Source organism: Taeniopygia guttata, chromosome 5 (assembly GCF_048771995.1).
Source record: "Taeniopygia guttata chromosome 5, bTaeGut7.mat, whole genome shotgun sequence".
Taxonomy (NCBI): domain Eukaryota; kingdom Metazoa; phylum Chordata; class Aves; order Passeriformes; family Estrildidae; genus Taeniopygia; species Taeniopygia guttata.
This window is the reverse complement of record NC_133030.1, coordinates 10,333,220-10,353,277: the sequence shown is the minus strand read 5'-3', so window position 1 is coordinate 10,353,277 and position 20,058 is coordinate 10,333,220. Positions and strand designations below refer to the sequence as shown.

The 20,058-nt window shown below is 42.2% G+C and overlaps 1 protein-coding gene across 8 annotated transcripts in view; it reads right to left on the bottom strand.

Annotated features, from left to right (window-relative positions):
* The window catches only part of ANO1 (anoctamin 1), a 71,060-nt gene that overhangs the window by 28,537 nt on the left and 22,465 nt on the right, over positions 1–20,058 (bottom strand). For all 8 annotated transcript variants that reach the window (XM_030273501.4, XM_072929506.1, XM_030273504.4 and 5 more), the window contains exons 2-7: positions 12,064–12,242; positions 9,182–9,508; positions 6,763–6,861; positions 5,650–5,801; positions 4,357–4,411; positions 1,874–1,925 (exon numbers count right to left, since the gene is read on the bottom strand). In XM_030273501.4, the coding sequence (XP_030129361.1) occupies positions 1,874–1,925; positions 4,357–4,411; positions 5,650–5,801; positions 6,763–6,861; positions 9,182–9,508; positions 12,064–12,242 (864 nt within the window). The remainder of the gene's footprint in view (positions 1–1,873; positions 1,926–4,356; positions 4,412–5,649; positions 5,802–6,762; positions 6,862–9,181; positions 9,509–12,063; positions 12,243–20,058) is intronic.

Genomic DNA, 20,058 nt, shown 5'->3' with positions numbered 1-20,058 from the left:
GAAACGAGGATTGTTCAAGTTCATTAACATTTTCGAGATACTAATCACCTGCTGGAGGAGCAGCTCCAGGAGTGCTCAGTATCTTGCGGTATCATTCATTTTCAAAGCCCTATTTAAGATTATACAGGTCTATAGATTGTCTGCAAATGTTTCCACACTCCTGGCAGAAACAACTGGTGAGCAGATAAATTATTTTTCTAGGGCTGTGAGAAGAGCGACATAATATCCTTCTACTACAGATCTGGATTTAACAGTGAAGCCAGATTCACATTTTCACAAAATTTTCCAAATAAATAACAAAGGCTGCAGTGTTCCCCTGGGCAGCTGCTTTTTTCCTCCTGGGCAGCAGTGCTGCAGCATTATCTGTGTTTGTTTAAATCTGTTTGCCACCTCTGCTAGGTTGTAACCCATAATTCCAGCACTGGAACACAAAGGAGCTGATTGAGTTATGCTGGGTTGGCCTGATGGCATTTTTATCAGCAATATTGTGTGGCCTTGCCAGTTTCAGGTAGAAGAACCATCCAGGAATCCTAACACTCTACCATACATGAGTGTCTTCCCTATTCAACTAATCACTACTGTGCTTCCCACTTTCTGGACAAAAAAAAAAAAAAAAAAATCAACTGAGAAACCAACTGCAAGGCACGAATTCAAACTGAGCTGTTTGACCTTCACCTTTCAAGAGCCCAAAGATATAATTTCCAGTGAAAATGATCCAGCACTAGACTCGAAAAGGGTCTCAAAAGTCACAGAATAATTTGAATTTCCCATGCTAGAGAGAACAGCACTTCTGTTAATACTGGCTGGACACCAAATTTTCGTGTATATTAGGAGTCAACAATAGTGCATTGTATGTTGTAACTTCAACACAAAAGTCACAGTATGGAAATAATTTGTGGCGTAATTGTTCTTCTATTATTTGATGTCTTTCTGAGCAGCTGATGGGTCAATATTGAACAGAACTACCTGTAATTCAAGTTCCTATTGTTTTATTGAACATCTTGTAGGCAAATATGTGCTGTAACTGATTTCAACATTTACCAAACATTTTCTTCCATGTTTATGCACTTTTCTCACGTTTGGGAATTCACCCTTCCACCTTATTTGTTTGGATTTACCATTAACTATTTGTTAACTTTGGTCCCACAGTCAAGTGCGTATCTGTGTATCATGTATAAAATAGAGTATATACAGCTGAGCAGGATCAGCTGCCAACAAATCTTTAAGGTGACCTGATTTGCAATTCATCTTTATTATGGGTTCAGTTCTTACAGCACAAACCCTAGGGCTGAAATCCTAAAACTTTTGGTTGTGGTAGTACAGATTCACATCCCCTGACTTACAGCACTTGCTCTGAGGGCTGAGGTGCCCAGTTCCAGTGCAAGCCTTGGCCCCAGGCTGCTCCAGGGGGCTCATCTCATTTCCACTCAGGACAGTCACCAGTCAAGACCATTCCCTTCAAGTCACTGGAAAACCATCCCACTATAAAATGTGGGGCTCCTGCTTGAACAAAATGGGCCAAGTCACAGACTTTGACTGCAGGTATTTGATTTCACAGAAATACCCTCAATCCATTTCAGGGAGCGTAGAACATCTCATCTGCTGGTTTATGTCACCATCCATCCTAAGTCACATCTGCAGGGGCTACATGCTTACTTACCATTTAATTTAGAGTTTAATCTATAAATTAATATTTGAAAAAATGTCAAACAGCTGCATAAATTGAATCAGATTTCCAAATAAAACAATTACATCCACATACATCAAATTAGAGAGCAGGGGGAAAACCTAAACTCCACTGCCATTTACAACATACAATTATTTTCAATACCTGAAAAAGATATTGATCTTAAAGCTAAATAAAGTTCCTTACCCATGCTATATTTTGCTTTGGTACACGTTGTTCTTTTCAATATTTCATAAACCTACAGAAGCAAAAGAAAAGACAGGGTTACTTCAGACACCGCCAGTGAAAAGCACAATCTTTTTGTGTACAGCTCAAATATTGGCCAAACCAAGATGTGGATGAAGTCGTCACTCTTTAATAAAAGTCATGGTGCTCAAGAGAGCGGGGCTCAGAGCTCTCTGTGCTGTGCTTTCTGTACAGGAGAGAAAAGCTTAGCTAAATAGTCAGCTACCAGGAGAACTGGTGGGGGCAAACAGGGTTACATCCACCCCCTGGCATAACAGAAATCCAATTTTTGCCCATGTTAGCCATTGATCAGAGCTCAGGGGTGTTCTTCCACCTGGAGCAGCTCTTCCCTGGCCTCCAAGGGCACAGGCCAGGCTGGCTCCATCCCAAGGAGCTGTGCAGAGCTCCGGGCTCACGGAGCATACAGAGCATGCAGCCTGGACTAACACAGGCTGACCTTAACATCTCTGAGCCTGCCTGACCTCGGCGGCAAAACAGATGTATTTATTTTGGATTTATTGCATTTATTGTCGAGTAACCTTTGCACAGCTCAACAGGCTGCCCACGAGGTTCAGCTTTTGGCTGCTCCTGTGCAGCAATGCTCTCTGGCAGGGCAAGCAGGCAGCACAGGGACACCTGGAGCAAAGGCACCTTCTGCCCACTGCCTGGCCCATCGAGGGAGCTGGGGACTGTTTCCCAGCTCCCTATTCCGTGTGCTAATTTGACTCTTGCCTAATTCACTGGAGGAAGCAAGTGAGGGCATCCGGGGCAAGTCCCACAGCTCATACAAGTCTGTCGTCTTGTAACCCTTGTGAATTAAAGGGCTGTCACAGAGAGATTTCCAGTTATATAATATATTTTTTTATTTTCTTTTTTAATAACTAAAAGGTCTTTGGCTTAGTTTCTATTCATCAAAGACTCATGGGTAGTGACTAGATTCCTGTTCATTTTGCAGTAGGTGGAAGGGTCAATATTTGCACTGTGGTTCAAAAATACATTTGAGAAAGGCAGGGGAGAACTTTAAGAAAGAAGAATACAAACAGCAATGCACACAGAATAAAATGATGTTGGGAAACATTCAATATGTTCTTCATTACTGGGTGATTTGCAGGGATTTCACACAAAGCAGCACGGCCCCAGCATTATTCTTATATGCCCAGTGTTCCTCCAACCCTTTAATAAAACCCTTGTCCTTCCTATTCCTCTCAGCCTCTGCTCTGGGCTCCTGCTTCAGTCCATTTTCCAGTCAGTCTTGCTCACCCTCTTGTCCAATAGAACAATTTTGTCTTGCTGCCTTGCTCAGCCTGTCATGAATTTGAACTCTTCATTTGTTGAGTTCCTTGTAGTTACAAGATTTTTTTTCCCCTATATCTCTGGATATGTAAAAGAAAGCCTACAAACAAAAGCCAGGCTTTCCCCCCTCCCCCCACCCCCAGTCTCAAGTTAAATATTTTATTTGCTAATAAACCAAATCAATATTTGTGTTTTTATTCCCCATTTCTGTGCTCCTGCATCTGCCTCCCCTGGTCCAGCTCACCTTGCTCCATAACCAGTGCTCACATCAAACCCTTGCTTTTCAGGCTTATGGGGAGCTTCACTGTGGAATAAGCTGGAATTTCAGAACAGGAAAGGGAAGTTGGATATTTTACACCCCTTATCACCACAGCAATGAAAGGCAGCTATGATTGGGGTATAAGCTCTTTTGGAAACCACTTGGCATCCCAAAAGGCTGAAGTAAAATTAAAGATAAAAGCATACTGGCAGTCACATTCCAAGGCACCAGTTAGGAGCAGTGGAATGGGGCAAAGATTCCCTGTTATCCTCTGAAATGTGCTGCAGCCAGGGCTGCTTGGCATCGCCCCTTCCAGCTACCCTGGATGTCACATGAGCTGGCCTTTCAATTCCTCCTTTGGTGGCTATAAATGAGTCTACACCTTATTCCTCAACTCTATTTTATGTTTTGTAGGTCAGATAAAAGCCATCAACCTCAACTTTCAGTACAACCATTACAGAGAATTTCCCCCAAAAGACTATAAATAATATTCCCTGTAAATACCTGGCTGTTTTGTCTCAGGATATTTAGCAGCATTTTGCAGGAAGAACAATGTATAGGTGCAAAAAGTTAAAGCCCTCGTGGGTGCAAGCAGCTGGTGGGCAGAACAAGTGGCAAAATGTAAATATTCCCAGCTGATGGTATCTCGACTAAGAAAATTACCCATGAATTAGAAAGAAGATCCAAATTATTTTCCAAAAGGCAGAAACCTGTTAGCATCAAACACAACGCAGAACTAAACCTGGAATTATTTATAATTTCAGTACCTGATGGCACAGGAGATCCTTGACATTTGGTTAAGAAAGATAAACTTGAACAGGCGTTGCACTAATGCTGTTAACACCATGACTGAGGCAATATTCACCATAAATTATTTATAGCCAGTACTTACTATAGTGCTTCTGGTTTTACTGTCAAAGAAGGAATCTTTGTCAGACAAATCAAATCTGTTAAAAGATTAGAAGGAAGTCCATTAGGGGAAAAAAAAAAAAGTCAGTAATTTCCTGTTCTTGTTGACCCCTTCAATATTTTCATTTCTCCTGGGGATCTCTCAGAGCTCAAATTAAAGAACAGCTTGTAGAAACCCTGTTAAAAAGCAAGTCCAACCCAACTCCCACAATTTAAAGAGGCTGCTTATACATTTCACTGGCTTTATGTCTTTATAGGTTTTTCAGCACAAAAGAGCGTGTGGACACTCATTGTTGAATCCCTGACCACTGCTGGTCTTGAATTTCTCCTCATACTCTTTAATTTTCCCTGTGAAGCCTCTGGTTCCTCCCTCATGTAGCAGAGACACAGGTGGTGTCCCTGGAAAAGCCACTTGCAAACAGTGTGAGGCCCATCCATGTCTGCACTCAGGAGCACATTCTGGACCTTCCCTGAACCTCCAGAAAACCCTACACTCAGCAAACACACGAAGACATTTCCTGCAAGCCGAAGGACAGGCCAAGATGTCACACACACTGCCTGGCCCAAGCCCATCAGTGCTCTGCATCTCTGGATGAAACACAAAGCTCTGGCGGTGCAGGGAAGAGATCCTGCCCTAGGACTGCTGTTTGTTCCAGCTGGCACATCCATAAACACGGCCTTCAAAGCAGCTCCTCTGGGATGCTGGCCAGGGAAGAGCAGCAGCAGAGCAATCCAGGGCAGGAGAAGCTTTGGCTGGGCTCTACTTCGTGATTTTTTCTCTACACCCATATCTACAGCTGTTCTTGCTGATCTGGGATTGATGGCAAAGCCACCTCTGACTTCACAGCACTTCAAAGGCCAGGCCTGGTTGTCACTACCTGTGTCAGCTGCCCACACCAGATATATAAAATTATTCTGAAATTTATCAGCCCACATCTCTGGCTACAAGTTTTCCTGAGCATTTTATTTAATGTGGAGAAGAGACAGTTATAAATCACATCATAAATCCCCTTTTTGCAGCCTAACAGCTAAAGTGTACTTATGTGCCACAACAGCAGCTAAAACACACAGAGATTTCTCTGCAGAGACTCATTCCTCAACAGTGAGCCAAAATTATCCCCCAAAAAGTAAATTTACTGCAAAATGGAAATATTCTTTACAGCAATGCCCACCAAAGTGTTAGTTTTCATGTTCCCATTCACCCTCTGGTGGCTGAGCTGCTGTCAGAGAGGCTGGAACCTGTGGACATGGATATTCAGGGAAGGCTTTCACTTACAAGTGCTGCTTCTCTCTGGAGAAGGGGTAGGAGAGGCGCTTCACCGTCTGAGGTTTGTGTTCTGCTACCTTGGGCTGGATGGGCTCTGTTATTTTTTGAATCACAGAATTAATCTTTTTCAGGAAGCCATGGGTCTGGTTGATCTGATACATCTGAGGAGGCAAAGAGAAAAAAAAAACAAGCAATAAAACTTTACTGCTTTTTGGTTATCCATAGGTCAGAGTGAGCCGTAAGGAATCAACCAGCAATTAGATAAATATATCACAATAAACTATTGAGGAGTGTAGTTTACATTTTTGAAATCATCCAGAAAGAAAGGGATGGGAAAGTCAAACCAAGGGTTAGGGAACCACAGGATCACAATAGACTTTTTTAATGTAATTGTGCTTCTGATTAAAATCCCTGGTAAGTGAGGCAATAATGGGGATTAATATGAAATCCAAACCAAAATTGTGGTTTTAGTATTGTATTAAATGATATTGGAGAGTGTCTCTGGCTCCATTATGGACTTCTCTGTGCAGTCTGGGGCCTGCATTTAGGCTGTGTTTAAATATTAATCCATCTCTGAGCTGTGCTCACTGAGCAGGTAGCTATCTATCTATCACAGGTGATTTAGAATTGATGAAAATATACTGTCATTCCTTTAATGGCACTTCAAATATTCTGAAAGGTAATTTATTTTGTGGTTGAGTGGCCCCAGCTCCTGCAAATATGACTGATTGTGCATATGAATAGTCACTAAACCCAGTGAGACAAATTCTTATCCTTGTGTTCAGTTTTAGCAGTCTTCAGGTGGGAAAAAAACGCACAAAAGGCATACAGAAATTTCACCATCAGTTGAAACCTCTTCTTCTAAAACATACTGAGGATTAAATCATTCTCATCATGTACAGACAGTGGTAGCAGCCAGAAATTCTTAATTTCCATTCTTCTTTCCACTTTTTCCCTCTGCTGCCCCAAGCAAATACATTTGTGACCTTCATTTCTGGTGCACAGCAGTTCATTGTTTTGAAAATGCTCATGGAAAGACAAGTCTGCATTCATAAAGTCCTCTGAGAAGAACATATGTTTAAACTATGCCTTCATGAGGAAAACAAGAAAATCAAGACTCACCTTTTTTGTGGGCATCTTGAGCTTAAGGAATTCTGCCTCTCGACACAATACATTCCATGGTGCATGTATTTTTACAAATCCAATCCCATGGATTTTGGTCTTAAAAAAAAAAAAAAGCAGGGGAAAATACTACTGATGAGAGGAAATGAAACACATTACCTCTTGTGATTCATGCATATTTAAGGAACAAACAGTGCATTAAGGCCAACATGATAAATCTCATTTGTTTGAGAGAGTTGGTTTCTAACAACGGGAGAAACACCTCACTGTGCTGAGCTGCTATAGAACATGACTCAAAAAATGCTATTGTCTCCCAGAGCAATTACCACAAGGTTAAACAGATAAAAACTGTTTGGGAAATAAAAGCTAATGACTGCGGACACAAATACAGGCTGAGTCAGTTAAATTTGAAGCAGAGGCATCCAGCCAAAATGGTGTGATTTGGTGAGTGTGTTGTAATTGCTGGGCCTGAGAGGGTCCCTGCTGCTCATACCTCAAAGGAGCAGACTCAGAATCAAATGTGAGTATCTCCATTAAAGCATCATAGTTGGGAAAACCGGTAGGAAGAACTCCACCAAACAAAGCAAAAGGAGGACAGAAGTTAATGGCAATATTAGTGGTGTGCTGCAGCCCAGTAATTCTCTGAGCTGTGTTCTAGAGGGCTGGACGTGAATGTTTGCTCCTGGCACTCCCACATACACCCATGTTTGCTCCCCCTGGGGCAGCCATTTCAAAGGCACTGGACAAACGATACCCAAATAGGAGGTGTTCAGAAAACAGAAGAGAAATAAAATTCAATGAATCTTTCTAATCCTGCTGCTGCACCAACTCAGTTATTACAATAACTAGCTTTCACACAGCTGTATTCTTACAGGCTTTCTAGAAACTTTACTCAGAGGACCATGGAATGGTTTGGGTTGGAAAGGAACGCGAGGGTCGTCCAGCTCCAACACTCCTGCCATGGACAGGCTAGGCTGCCCCAAGCCCTGTCCAACCTGGCCGTGTTTTTAATCAATTATTTGTGGACATCAAGCCACTGACCACAACTCTTTGTGTGTGACCATCCAGCCATTTAATTGAAGAGAGCTTAAGTGATTTATTAAACACCATCTGTTTAAGAAGCCTTTGTTCTTTTGGAATCAGTGCGGTCTCCAATGAAGCTTTCTGGCTTTTCAGGCCCAAGTGATTGCAGATCTTCCCCTCTACATGGATGTGCTGGCTGTGGAACCTGATGTAAATCCCCAAATCTTGCCTTCATCTCTACACTTTCATCTTATGTAGTTTGGTGTTTTACACTGAAAAGACAGGGTTCCCTCTCTTTTACAGTGTTCTGGCTTGACTCCTGAGCCCTTCTACATTATTTGAAATGATATTACATGTCATAGGTAAAACCTCCCATCTGGCAAAATATTTCAGTATCTATGACTTGGCACAGGCAAACTCCCTGTTTGCTAAGGAACCCACAAGCTGGACAGAAAGCAAGCCTGATCTTCACTGTTATACAGAGAGGGGAAAGGTTTTGGGCTTTTCTTGCATTGTACAATGTTAAGTATATATATTACATATACATAATATATAAAAATTAGAAATGTCTGTACTTTGTGAGTAATAGGTGACAGATTTATTTTTTGCAGTCTGTTCCCAGGTCAAAATGTTTATCTCAGCTTTTAGATCCTGTAAATAAAACCAGCATAACTGTTTACCCTCTCTCTTGGGAGTCTGGGGCACATTGGTTGGGTCAGATAATTGTAGCAGCTTTCTTTGAAATTAATACTGCTGTGTCTATTTCTACTAATCACACACTGGCAGCACTTCACATACATAATTTTTTACACGGTCTAATGGGCTTTTAATAGAATATCCTGTTTTCAGGGTGCAGGTGGAAGATGTTACAAGCTGTACTGTTCACGTCTAAGAATGGAAAGAGCAAACTGTAACAAAGACCCATGTGCTCCAGCAGGAGCATGGATCAGAGCCTCCTGAACTAATTTAATTTTCCTAAAGTCTATATTAAGGAATAAAGATGACACTGTCTGTATCTGATTTTTTTTTCCCCTCATAGCTGGAATTACCAGAGGATACAAACCACTGCATACTGTATACCCACCAAACTGGGATTAGTGTTCAGAGCAGTTTAAGCCTCACTTCCAGATAGCCCAACACAGCCATGTTGCAATGGTGGGTGTGCCACAAATCCTGGCCAAGAAAAGTCAAGAAACTTCACCTCATCAGGGCATTTACAACACCATGGCACACTCCTGTGCAGCCAACCAAAACAGTGGGTGAAGATGGTACTGACTGCCAGAACTGCAATCAAACCCTGCAAGAGCTGAGCTTGTGCAACCTTAATCAGAGCCAGGCTCATAGGGACAGATCAGCACCCCCCGGGACCTGGCCACTAGTTTAAATGGATCCTTACATCTTCATCACGTTCCAGCTCCAGCCCAGCCTCCACGAGGTTCCCCTCATACTCCTCCCTGCGGAACCTCTTGTCGTCCTCGTGGTAGTCCATGTGCAGCTCGCTGTCCCCCATCTCTAACTGCACGCCCTTCCCAGGGAGTGGCTGGTCCTGCTTGGTGCTTCGAACACTGGCATCGTTCTGCTGAGCTCGCCTGGCCAGAGTCTTCCCGGCTGAGGACTTCTTGTAGTGGTAAACCAGGATGTAGTCCACCTTCCTCTTGCCATCCCTGAAGTACAGCCCGTATTTGCAGTCAGCATCCGGGTTTTTGGATAGGGAATTTAATAACTGGAAGTGGGGAATGGGGGTATGGAGAGAAGAAGAGAGAAGAATAATGACTGTACAGCCCAACACAAGCACCACGCAGACCAGCCTCTCCTCTCAAGGCTCCTTTTGCCTGGAGCACACGATGTCCTCTCTCCAGAGAGCCAGCAGATGGGAGGAGTCCCCCCATGCTACTTACTCCAAACATTTTTGCAAGTTAACACCTTTAATTTTACTGATAGCCAGCTGGGATTTTATTGGCCAGAAATAAATAGATTGCATGACTGGGATTTAATCTAATCACCAGCACACTGGTTCATAAGTCAGCTACTTGCTGGGTTTAGTTTTCTCCTTCGGGGGTTAATTGCCACTAAGATTGTCTGTCTTTTTCCACCCATGACATCTGCAATGCTGCAATTCTGACAAATAGATTAATATCATGTGGAAACATTTCTCACTTCTCTTATCTATCATTGCAAGTCCATATAATCTGAGACAGAGATCATCTTAGATACAGACTGAAGGGAGCCAGCTGCTCCTGTGGCAGGGCCAAAAACGCCATGGAAAGTGGCCAGGGAAGTGGGGTCACTGCTTATTAAGTTCACTACTTTTTTTCTTCCCACTTCTAAAACCTATGTCACTATGCAATCTGATGGTGGCAATGGCTTTATTCCCAGCCTGGGTTAATGCTGGGTAAGCGTTGCAAGATACTTGAAAGGTACAACTCAAAATACAATTTAATTTCCAAGCATTTATCTGAAAACTGCACAGGGCAACTGTAGAAACAAACAAACAAAAGCTACTAACAATTAATTTATTTCTACTTTTATAACAGTTCTCATGCATAATTCACAATTTTACCCTTGGAGATTCACATAATATTAAATTAAAAATAAATAAATAAAAAAAAAGAAGCGAATTCACTAGTAACTGGCATTTTTTTTTCACAAAAAATACCCAACACAGGAGTGGCTTTTCAGTGACCAGGAAACTTTTCTGGGTCCTAAGTTTATAGAAGAATGTCCATCCTCCATGGAGGGAAAAGGAATTGTACTCGAAAAGAGAATAATTGGTCATCAGTTGCAAAATGCTAAAATCTATTTGGGACATGTGCACCTGCTTATTTCATACATAAAACACTAAATGTAAGTTATTTTAGATAGTCTTTGCTCTCTGCTTCTCTCTCCTTTAGGATTTCATCCCTCTTTTCCATTTTTCCCTAAACCCTTTACACCAAGTGAATAAATATATAATAAAATAATACAGCATTTGGGGCCACCAAGGAGTTCACTCATTGTCCTCTTGCCTCTATTCGCTATTCCATGAAAACAGGGGAGGTTATTTAGCCATGTCAAACTCCTCAGGGCAATCTGCTAATGTTTATGCCCTACCTAGTTATTCTCATTTAGTTCATAAGCATAACTTTGGTATAAAAGACCATTAATAACTATTACTTTCTAATTGCTTTATGACTAATGGCATCCACCTGTGAATTCAGAACATTTTTTTAAAAGCAAGCTGACAGTCTGCTTGGGGCAGGTAACTCACTTATGCAAATTTCTACAGAAACAAAATATTAACAAATGGCAATTAACTGGATTGTGTTTAATTAGCTTTAAAGACAGGTTGATCTTACTAATTAATTAAACAGCAGTTTCTGAAAAACTGGGCTGAGCCACCACTGTGGCTACTAAAGCCTCAACAAATTCACTTATATGTGAGAACATCTATATCCCACAGCAAACAGCAAGCAGCCAAAAAACTTGGTTCTTAATTTTAAAGAAATTAATGGTCAGATTACTTTAAGGATGGGGTATAAATGCTGAAAGATACTCATGGGCCAGATATATGCTCTTGCAGGGCTGCTGTGCTTAAATTGAAATGAAATTACTTAGACCATGTAAAGCTCATATCTCTTCAGCTGTGAATGAGACAGAGAAAAGACATTTCAGTTTCACCACAGCAGGAGGATTTTAACACCCTGACAGAACCATTCCTCCATGCTCCACCCTAATTTTAAGCACAAGCACAATAAATCACATGTTGCTTTTTCTGGTACCTCTCTCCCCAGTGAATCTGTTGTATAGCCCACTCCACCTCAATAAACTTCTTTTTATGTTCAAATTACATAACCAAATTGTAATCATGCCGAGTGTTCATATTACTAACTTCCTTTAAAATCTGTGTTAAAGAATTTAACTGAGGAGTAATTAATGCCACTGGAAATCTAATTTCTATTGTATGCTGGAGAAGATCAGTTTAATGTTTCTTATGTTAACAATGTCCTTTGCATGAAATTTTAGACATTCTCTTCTGTTCTTCTCTGCACTGGCAAGAAGATGTAAAGGTTGGCACAGCCTTATTGCCAGATTCCCTACTCTGAGAAGAGTCAGCCCCTTTTTATGCTACAGGTTAAACCAGGTTCTCTTTCTCACACATCCAAGAACTCCCCTCACCACATCAGCATGGACTGTGCCTGGTGGCAATCCTTCCCAGCACCTTGGGAAAACAGAGGGAGAGGATTTCAGAGCATCCTGGGAGTGGAAAGGATGAGGAATAAGCAGGCCATGGTTACTTACCGTGCTCTCATGCTGGTCGTAGCCGATGTCCTCGATGGCTCGGATGTTGATGATGTGGATGCCCTTCTCCTCAGCAGGCAGACAGGAGTACTTCTTGTTCACTCTCATTCCTGTCTCCTCTGAAGCCTCACTGAGATCTTCTGGCAGAAAATCTACCCCATGAAACTCGCTGTCTGCGTCTGAGAAGGAAGGGAACAATTTTATCAAGACACTTTAATCCTGACTTGCTCCTCCCAGAGCCACCCAAAAGCTGAAACATATCCTGTTCCTGCCCTCTCCTGCCAATGAGCCCTTGGACAGGCTCCCACCCCTTCTCAGCTTTCCTCAGTCCTACCTGGGTTTCCTCCTCCTCCAGAGGAAGAGAACTCAGTTAACTTTTATCCTACATGGGTGTCTCAGGATGTTTTTACTCTGTGGGCTGATGGAATGATTGTATTTCTTGGCAAGAGAAGGAAAAAGGCAGGGGGAAAGGGAAAAAACTGCTGGTGAGGATCGATGCCATGGTGCCTTTCCCTTTTCAGGAGGCATTTTCTCCTTTAACTTGTTCATGATGAAAAAATAAGTCAAGGTTTTCCCCTCAAGTACCTACATACCTACATTTACTGAACCCTTTTTATTTAAGCAGTCTTGAAAATCTGGGGGTTTCTCCATCTCAATCTGCTTCTGATGAAGACATCAGAACGATTCCAATTTCCTGTTTAATTATATAGATAGGCTAAAGGATTTAATATAAAAATTTCACTATAAACTGAGCAACCATATAAGTGACAGAATGCAAACTGGTGTTTGCATATGGGCACTTATGCAAGTAATAGAAGGCAAAGTGTTCCAAGATTTTATTTTGACGTGGAAATAAAATACTGCAGCATTGTACTTTTGGGGTTTTTTTGTTTTGTTTTGTTTTTTTGTTTGTTTGTTTGTTTTTTTTTTTTTTTGAAACCACACAGGAGGAGGGCTTGCTTGTCTAAAGAGTGACAATAAAGCAAGAATTGTAGAATTTATGGATGCTAAATTAGCTTTCCCAAACAACAGAAAACATGAAACCGAATTACCCTGTCTCTGGTTGAACTTCAGGGATAATGTTGAGGGAAGAGACAAAGAAAATCCCACTCCCCAGCAAATTTGCAGATGATGTGAAACTGAGAAGGATTGATAACATGGAAGGTAAGGCTGCCACTTGAAGGGGTTTTGACAGGCTGGAAAAATGGAAACCCAAAAAAGTCCCTTACTTATGCATCCCAAAGGAGGGAAGGCAAATGATGGGGGTCCCATTCCTGTCTTCAACTACCAACTGAGTAGGTACAGACACAACAGGGTCAGATTCTTCTCAAAGGTGAAGAATGAGAAAAGTGTGAGAAGCTACGCAATGAGGGAAATTACAACCAAACATAAAAAAACCCTCTCAATTATCTAACAAGAGTGATCACACAATGGGGAAGGAACCAGTGAAGCCATAAATCTCCATCCATCCCTGGAGAAGGTCAGAGCTTGACCACACTTGGCCCAATCTGAGTGTTGGGAGCGCACTGCAATAATCACTACACTTCTGATCAGGCTCTTCCTGAGAACAGGAGGAGCCAGCAAGGACAACAACCTGCAGGCAGAGGAGGAGGATGCAACCAAAGCCTTGGCACCTGTCCTCAGCTTATCAGAGAAAAGTAAACATTGCTGTTATGAAAGCCATGCTTCTGTGGAATTTGCAGTTGTGCTCCTCTGGAGCTTGGCCAACACCACGAGTTTGTGGATGTTCATTTCAGTCCTGGGCAATCTGCTTCCCAAGCTGCTTTCCCAGGAACACCAGCGCTCATTAACATCATCCTAACACCTGGGCAGCAATCACCCTCTACACAGTCATGTGCACAGCCTCTAACACCCACACCTCTGCAGATCTGGGCTGCTGCTCTTGGCTCTTCTCTAACACTCCCCAATAGTCATCTCAGAACAGACACCACTCATGAGATCTTGGGGCAGCATCACCAAACTCAGCAAGCCACTTGAACAGCAATTTGTAACAAATCAAGAAGCTTTTTTTAGGGGTAATACAGAGATGCAGTCAGAAATCTGCAGGCTCGTGGGAGCAACTGGAATGTTGTAGCACTTTCCTACATGTGTATGGTCTCTGTTTCCCAACACTCACAGACACATATGGGCAGGGTCCATGAACAGTGGGAAATGAAACAAGTGTGGGCAGCTGCAGAATCCTGTGTACTCAAGCCTTTATTCTGTGGCTGCAAAATACTCATAAAATAATACAACTTTTGGAGCTTCATAACTGCAACAACCTGCATTTTTATCTGGAGGGACGCTGTAAACAACTTTGTAAAAACAATGGATTAAGTGCTGTAAAAGTTTCCCTCCTTTTCACACGTGCACTAAGTAAAACCCAGTTATGTCAGATTTTTGCAGAGGGTATTGGAAGAGAAGCACCTTTTACTGACTGTGAATCTGAATAATGGAGCTGTGAACTGAAAAGTGCTAGTTTAGGAATCACCACTGGGACTCGACAGGCTCAGAGGAGAAAATCACAAAGCTTCATTGAGCCCAAACGACCTCTCTGTGCTCTGAAGCTGCACTTCCAAGCAGAGTTTGTTAAGCCCCAGCACGGAACAAGGAGACCTGCTCAGATGATTCAGCACCATTGTGTAAGCCCAAACAATCCCCCCACCCCCCAGAGATATTTACATTCCTGTTTACACATCAGTAGCCTGGCAATATTGGAAATAACAAGTGCTTCAGGTGGGCAATGAATCATAGAATTTTGGTTTATTATGACTACTGGAAAATATGTGAACTGTGAGAACTTTCTTGATGTAATCTTAATTACAACAAGTTTGATTTCTGCACTTAAGGATGATGTCAGGATTTAATCCTAAGTAAAGCCATCCAAACCACTTTGGAAATTACAAACACCCAGGGATTACAAGCACTTCCCTTGTGCTGATTTGGCAGAGGCTAAAGCCTTCTGTTGCAGAACACAAAACCTCTTATTTTTACATGGAGTAGAAAATTTCAGAGACTTAAAACCATTAATATTTTATGTTAATCATGTTAGACAAGGACAACAATTTAATCTCAAAATGATTTCATATTCAGAATTATTTATGGCAAGATAGAAGAGGAAAGGTGAGGAGTGAAAATAATAATGTCCCAATTCAGTTAGACTGACTTTGTTATATCTTTGTTGGGAGCTGAAAGAGGTGAGCATTGTGAAAACTGCTGGCTTTGCTGCCTTCTAATGCTGACTAACTCACTCTCTTCTATTCATTAAGCAGAAAATACTACAACAAAGACTGGAAGAAACACTCAATGTATTTTAACACAGCCATAAAACCAATCCCAAAACTCCATGGATTTTGAGTCAGCAGAAGTCCCCTGATATTCTGGGGCACAGAGTCAAACCCATGCTCCCACTCTGAACAATATGGGAAACAAGATAGAACTAATAAAAAAATCCCTCAAACGTGAAACCACTTCCTCCTCTGTTCAAATTTCAGTCGCAGCTGTTAAAATTTCCAACCTCATCTTGCAAAAATTAACACTAATTAATGATCACTTTTCCACCGCTGAAATTTGGCACACTGTGCTGTAACTTTTTCTCATTCAGACAATGCTTCCACGCTGTATGTTGATGACCCAGTGAACCAGGACCAAAAACCTGTTGTAGAGACCAATGCATTTTCTCCATGATTCAATCAACATTAATATTATAGTCATAACCATGCATGGCCATTGAATAGTCCCTGGCAAAAAGTATTTTTGTCATTAAAATGAAATTTAAAATTGCTTTCACACAATGCAACTCTTAAAGAAACACCCTGCACTAGTTCTAAAATAAGCATCATCAAGTCAGCATGAGTACCTCTAAACAAATGAACAAATATTTCCCTCCTCATCCTGAAACCAATAATGTCACTGAAACTGCCTTCCCTTGTTTTCTTTTTCTTTTTTTTCCTGGTCTCCTCTTGTTTTCTCTTTTAGAGAGTATGTTTAGAAAGTGGTAGAACAAAAAAAAGTCACAAAGACCTCTGAGTTAAAAAGGGAAAGCAGCAGGAAAGTTACAAGACCATGTGATTCAAGGCTTTTAAATGTCTGCATCCTTATCTTTTTTGTTTTATATAAACTATGATAGAATTCAGAATGAAAAATTAAGAATCATTCAGGTAATGAGGAAGCATATTAAGAAAGTCATGCGCACACACATATATACATATGGTAAAAGAAACAAACACAACCTACAAGTAAATGTTGGATATTTGTTTATGGTATACTCTTTTTACAGAAAAAAATGTTAGCTTGTGCAATACATTGGATAACTTCTGGATTTAAGTTATTTTCTTGAAGAAAATAATAGATATTGAGATAAAACTCCTTTAGTGGGGTTTTGCTTACTACATATTGCCCCCTAGCAGAAGGATCCTCCTTCAGCACATTCTCACCCAGTTCTCTACCGCCCATATCTCCCAAATTCCAAGTCAGAGGTTAATCCTAAGAAGAAAAAAACATAATTGTCACAAGTGACTCACCTATCTCTTCCCCTTTTCCTTCCCTCACCTTCTGATATGCTCCAAGGCTGTCAGATTTGGAGGCCAAAGCCCTGGGAGAGCAAGGCCAGGCAAGCACCGGGCAGGCTCGGAGTGTCAGCCCGGCCCAGCCGGGCTCGTTCCGACCCGCGGGTCATCCCTGCGGCCCGAGGAGCCGTGCCCGGGAATGCCGGCCAGCGGGCTGGAACGCCAGCGAGGATACCCACTGCTGGCAGGGAGGCCAGTTCTTTTTTTGGGATGCCGACACCTGTTTACTATGTACTGGCCCCGGACCAACGGAGCTGCCGTGCTCTCCCAGGAACACCCGCACACGTCCCGAACCTCTGTTCTGCTCAAAGTCCTGACATCAGCCGCTGATCAGCTCCACATCAGGGATAACTTGATGGAAATTCTCCCTCGCCCCTCCAGCTGTGAGCACCCAGATGTTGCCCTGAGCTGTGCTGCTGGTGGAGGGGCAGCAGGTTTCACTGGTACCACCGAATGGCCTGGCAGGAAAAGGGGGCCCACCTCCCCTGGGGTAAACTTAATGTTGATACCTCCTGTCCATCCTTTCAGGGATGCGGATACTTCCTGCCCATCCTTTCAGGGATGCAGATAGCTCCTGCCCTTCCATCTGCAGAAAGGTGAACCCTGCCTCTTTCATCTACTCTAAGTAGGATACTTTGAAACTCGCCCATCTCCTTTGCTTTTCCACTTATTTAAAAATGTGTAGCCTACAGCTGTGCTGGTTATTACCTTAATGAATCAAGCATGATGCTATGACCCAGTAAATTTAAAAAAAAGCAACAACTCAAACAGTGAAATAAATCCTGGATTCCACGGACAGTTTCCTTTGCAGAGGAGAAATACTTCCAAAGCAGAATGACATTGGTGTGCCTGATGCTGACAACCCACACTGAAGGGCAGAGCCCATTCAGACACTTCGTGTCCAGTGCTTGGGAGTCACACAGATGGAAAAACTTCACCTCCTGTCAGGATTGTTTGGATGATCAGCTGGCTTAGCTCTGTTCCTCACTACTGAGAATGGTGGGGCTCTGGAGTGGGGCTGAAGCTTTCCTGGAAGGCTGTCTGCAGCTTTAAAGTTATTGATCTATTATTATCAGCAACATATTCAAAGCAGATTAGAAGGACACACAGCTATGACATAATTTTTTATTTATGCCTGTCTATTTGTATTTTTAAATATTCATTTACCCCATTTGCAGGATGCAGTCCTGGGCTTGAGCACATGTCTGATCTGACACAAGCCTTGTGAAATGTAAAAACAAATAGCAAAACCACCTAAAACCTTTAATGATAATGAACATTTTGATTGAAATGGCATTTTCAACAGCACATAAATGACCAGAAAATACAAATTCTACCATAACACTACTGCCTGTTTCACTAGACCCTGTCAAATCTCACATTTTATGAAAACGCATAAAGCCTCTTCCCATCCCAAGACAAATTTCACTTTTTTTCTCCACAACTATTAACAACTATTGAATGGTCTATTAAGTAAATCTGTTTTCAGATATATTTCTAATACACCTAAGTTAAGCACTCTTCTTCTGCCAGGCACCAGAACAATATTATTTGCTTCTGTTGGTATTGCACAAGGATCAGCACTAAAACTAAAGCTCAAGGTTATTGGGAAAACAAAACCAGATATGGGAGAGCCACCGAATCCATGTTTTGTGAATCCTGTTAAATATGTTTTGCAAGGTTATGATTCTCATTATTTTTGTTTGTATGTTCCAAGGGAAGGCAGTTTTTATCAATAGGAGCAGTAAGATGAAAGGAAAAATACTAAGAAGCAGATTATGGTGAGAGAACTGCTATTTATTGGGACAGTGGATACCCAGAGTCTAAATATAAAAGATATCTAGATACATTAAAAATATGATCTATATTTTCCTTTACCAGGCTGTAACAAAAGACTCTTGACACCAAACATGTGAAAATGAAGATCCAAAACTTACCAGTTTTACTCTAAAATCTCAGTCATGGACTACAGCCCAGGGCTGAGGCCATGGCACATATGCTGACGGGCAGAGCTGCTCTTTATCCCTCAGGTTTCCCATTTGAAGTCCTAATCTTGGGACATTTGCACTGATGTTTATATTTCCATGCAAAGCCATGAGGACTTTTGGGCTACATAAACCCAGTCATGGATGCCTTGGAAGGCTTTGCTTACCAGATAAAGAGGGTTTGGGCCACAGGCACCGCATTCAGGGGTTGCTTTTCCACATTGGAGTTGAGAGAGACAGTCACTGGGGTTTACAGGGCAGAGCTCCACCTTATTTATATACATTTGTTGGGTGTGCCCAGGCAGGTGGAGCTGATGTGGATGGGTGATGCAGGTGGGAGATACCCAGCTGAGATCCCAGCTCTGTGCTCCTTGAGGAAATCCAGCCAAATCCTACCCTGAGTTTTCTTCATGGCCCTGTAGTTTTAACTTGAACAACACCAATATAAGAGAATAAAAGGGCAAGTTCCACCAGCAGCTGGAAGAATCTCCCTGCCTGAGCAAGGGAATGCAAATCAGTGACTGGAAAAGCTCATTAACTCCTGTCTATCTATGGGAATGCCATTCCCTGCATTTCCCAGTCCTAAGGAACCAAGCTGGGGCACACCAGAGGCAGAAGCTCTAAGAAGTGTCAATGCAAGCAGACACTCAGCTCCTTGGTTTTTAGAAAAGAGCTGAGATCTGGGAGGGTGTCATGTCCCAGCCATGCAGATCTCCCCATTCCAGGGGATGCTGCAGGAACACAGGAATCTCCTCCTTAGGATTCCCAGAGTAGCAAAATTCTTGGAGCAGAAAGCTGATCAGCAAAGACAGCTTCCCTTTGGGGCCAGCAAGGGGAAGGAGTGGGCCAGTGCCTTTGTAAGGTTTCTTGACAGCCCCCAGGTGAAAGGCACGCTTGGAATGGTTGAGGATGGACATTCTTTGAAGTTTGGCTCAGCAATGAAGCTGAGGACAGCAGGGCTGAGCCCAGGCTCACCAATTTTTATTATCTAATTCATCTACATATCAAAAGAGCAGTCAAGATCCAGTCTAAGTATAAACAGCTGCCCTGTAGGTTTTGTAACAGGGGACAGGCTTACTAATAAACCTGGATTATCCAGAGATGCACCAGTCAATCCACCTTTCCTGCCCAAAAACAAAGGAGAGGCAATTGCCATGAAATTGCTGTCACCTGCACAATGGAAAGAAGCAGAGTGTGGAGGACTCTGTGGTTGCTGCAGGTGTTCACAGGCAGCTGGGCCAAAATCTCTATCCAAATATCTCAGTTTCATTCCTAACTTGTTCCTGTTTGCTCTGCAGCAGCACTTTTCCAAAAGGAGTTCAAAATCCATCCCAAAGGCATGGACCTTAAAGAGGCAGATTTCAACATCAGGGTGTAGGTGCCTAACACTGTTCCCCCCCAAAAACAAACAACAAACCCAAGGAGTTCATATCACAAGAACC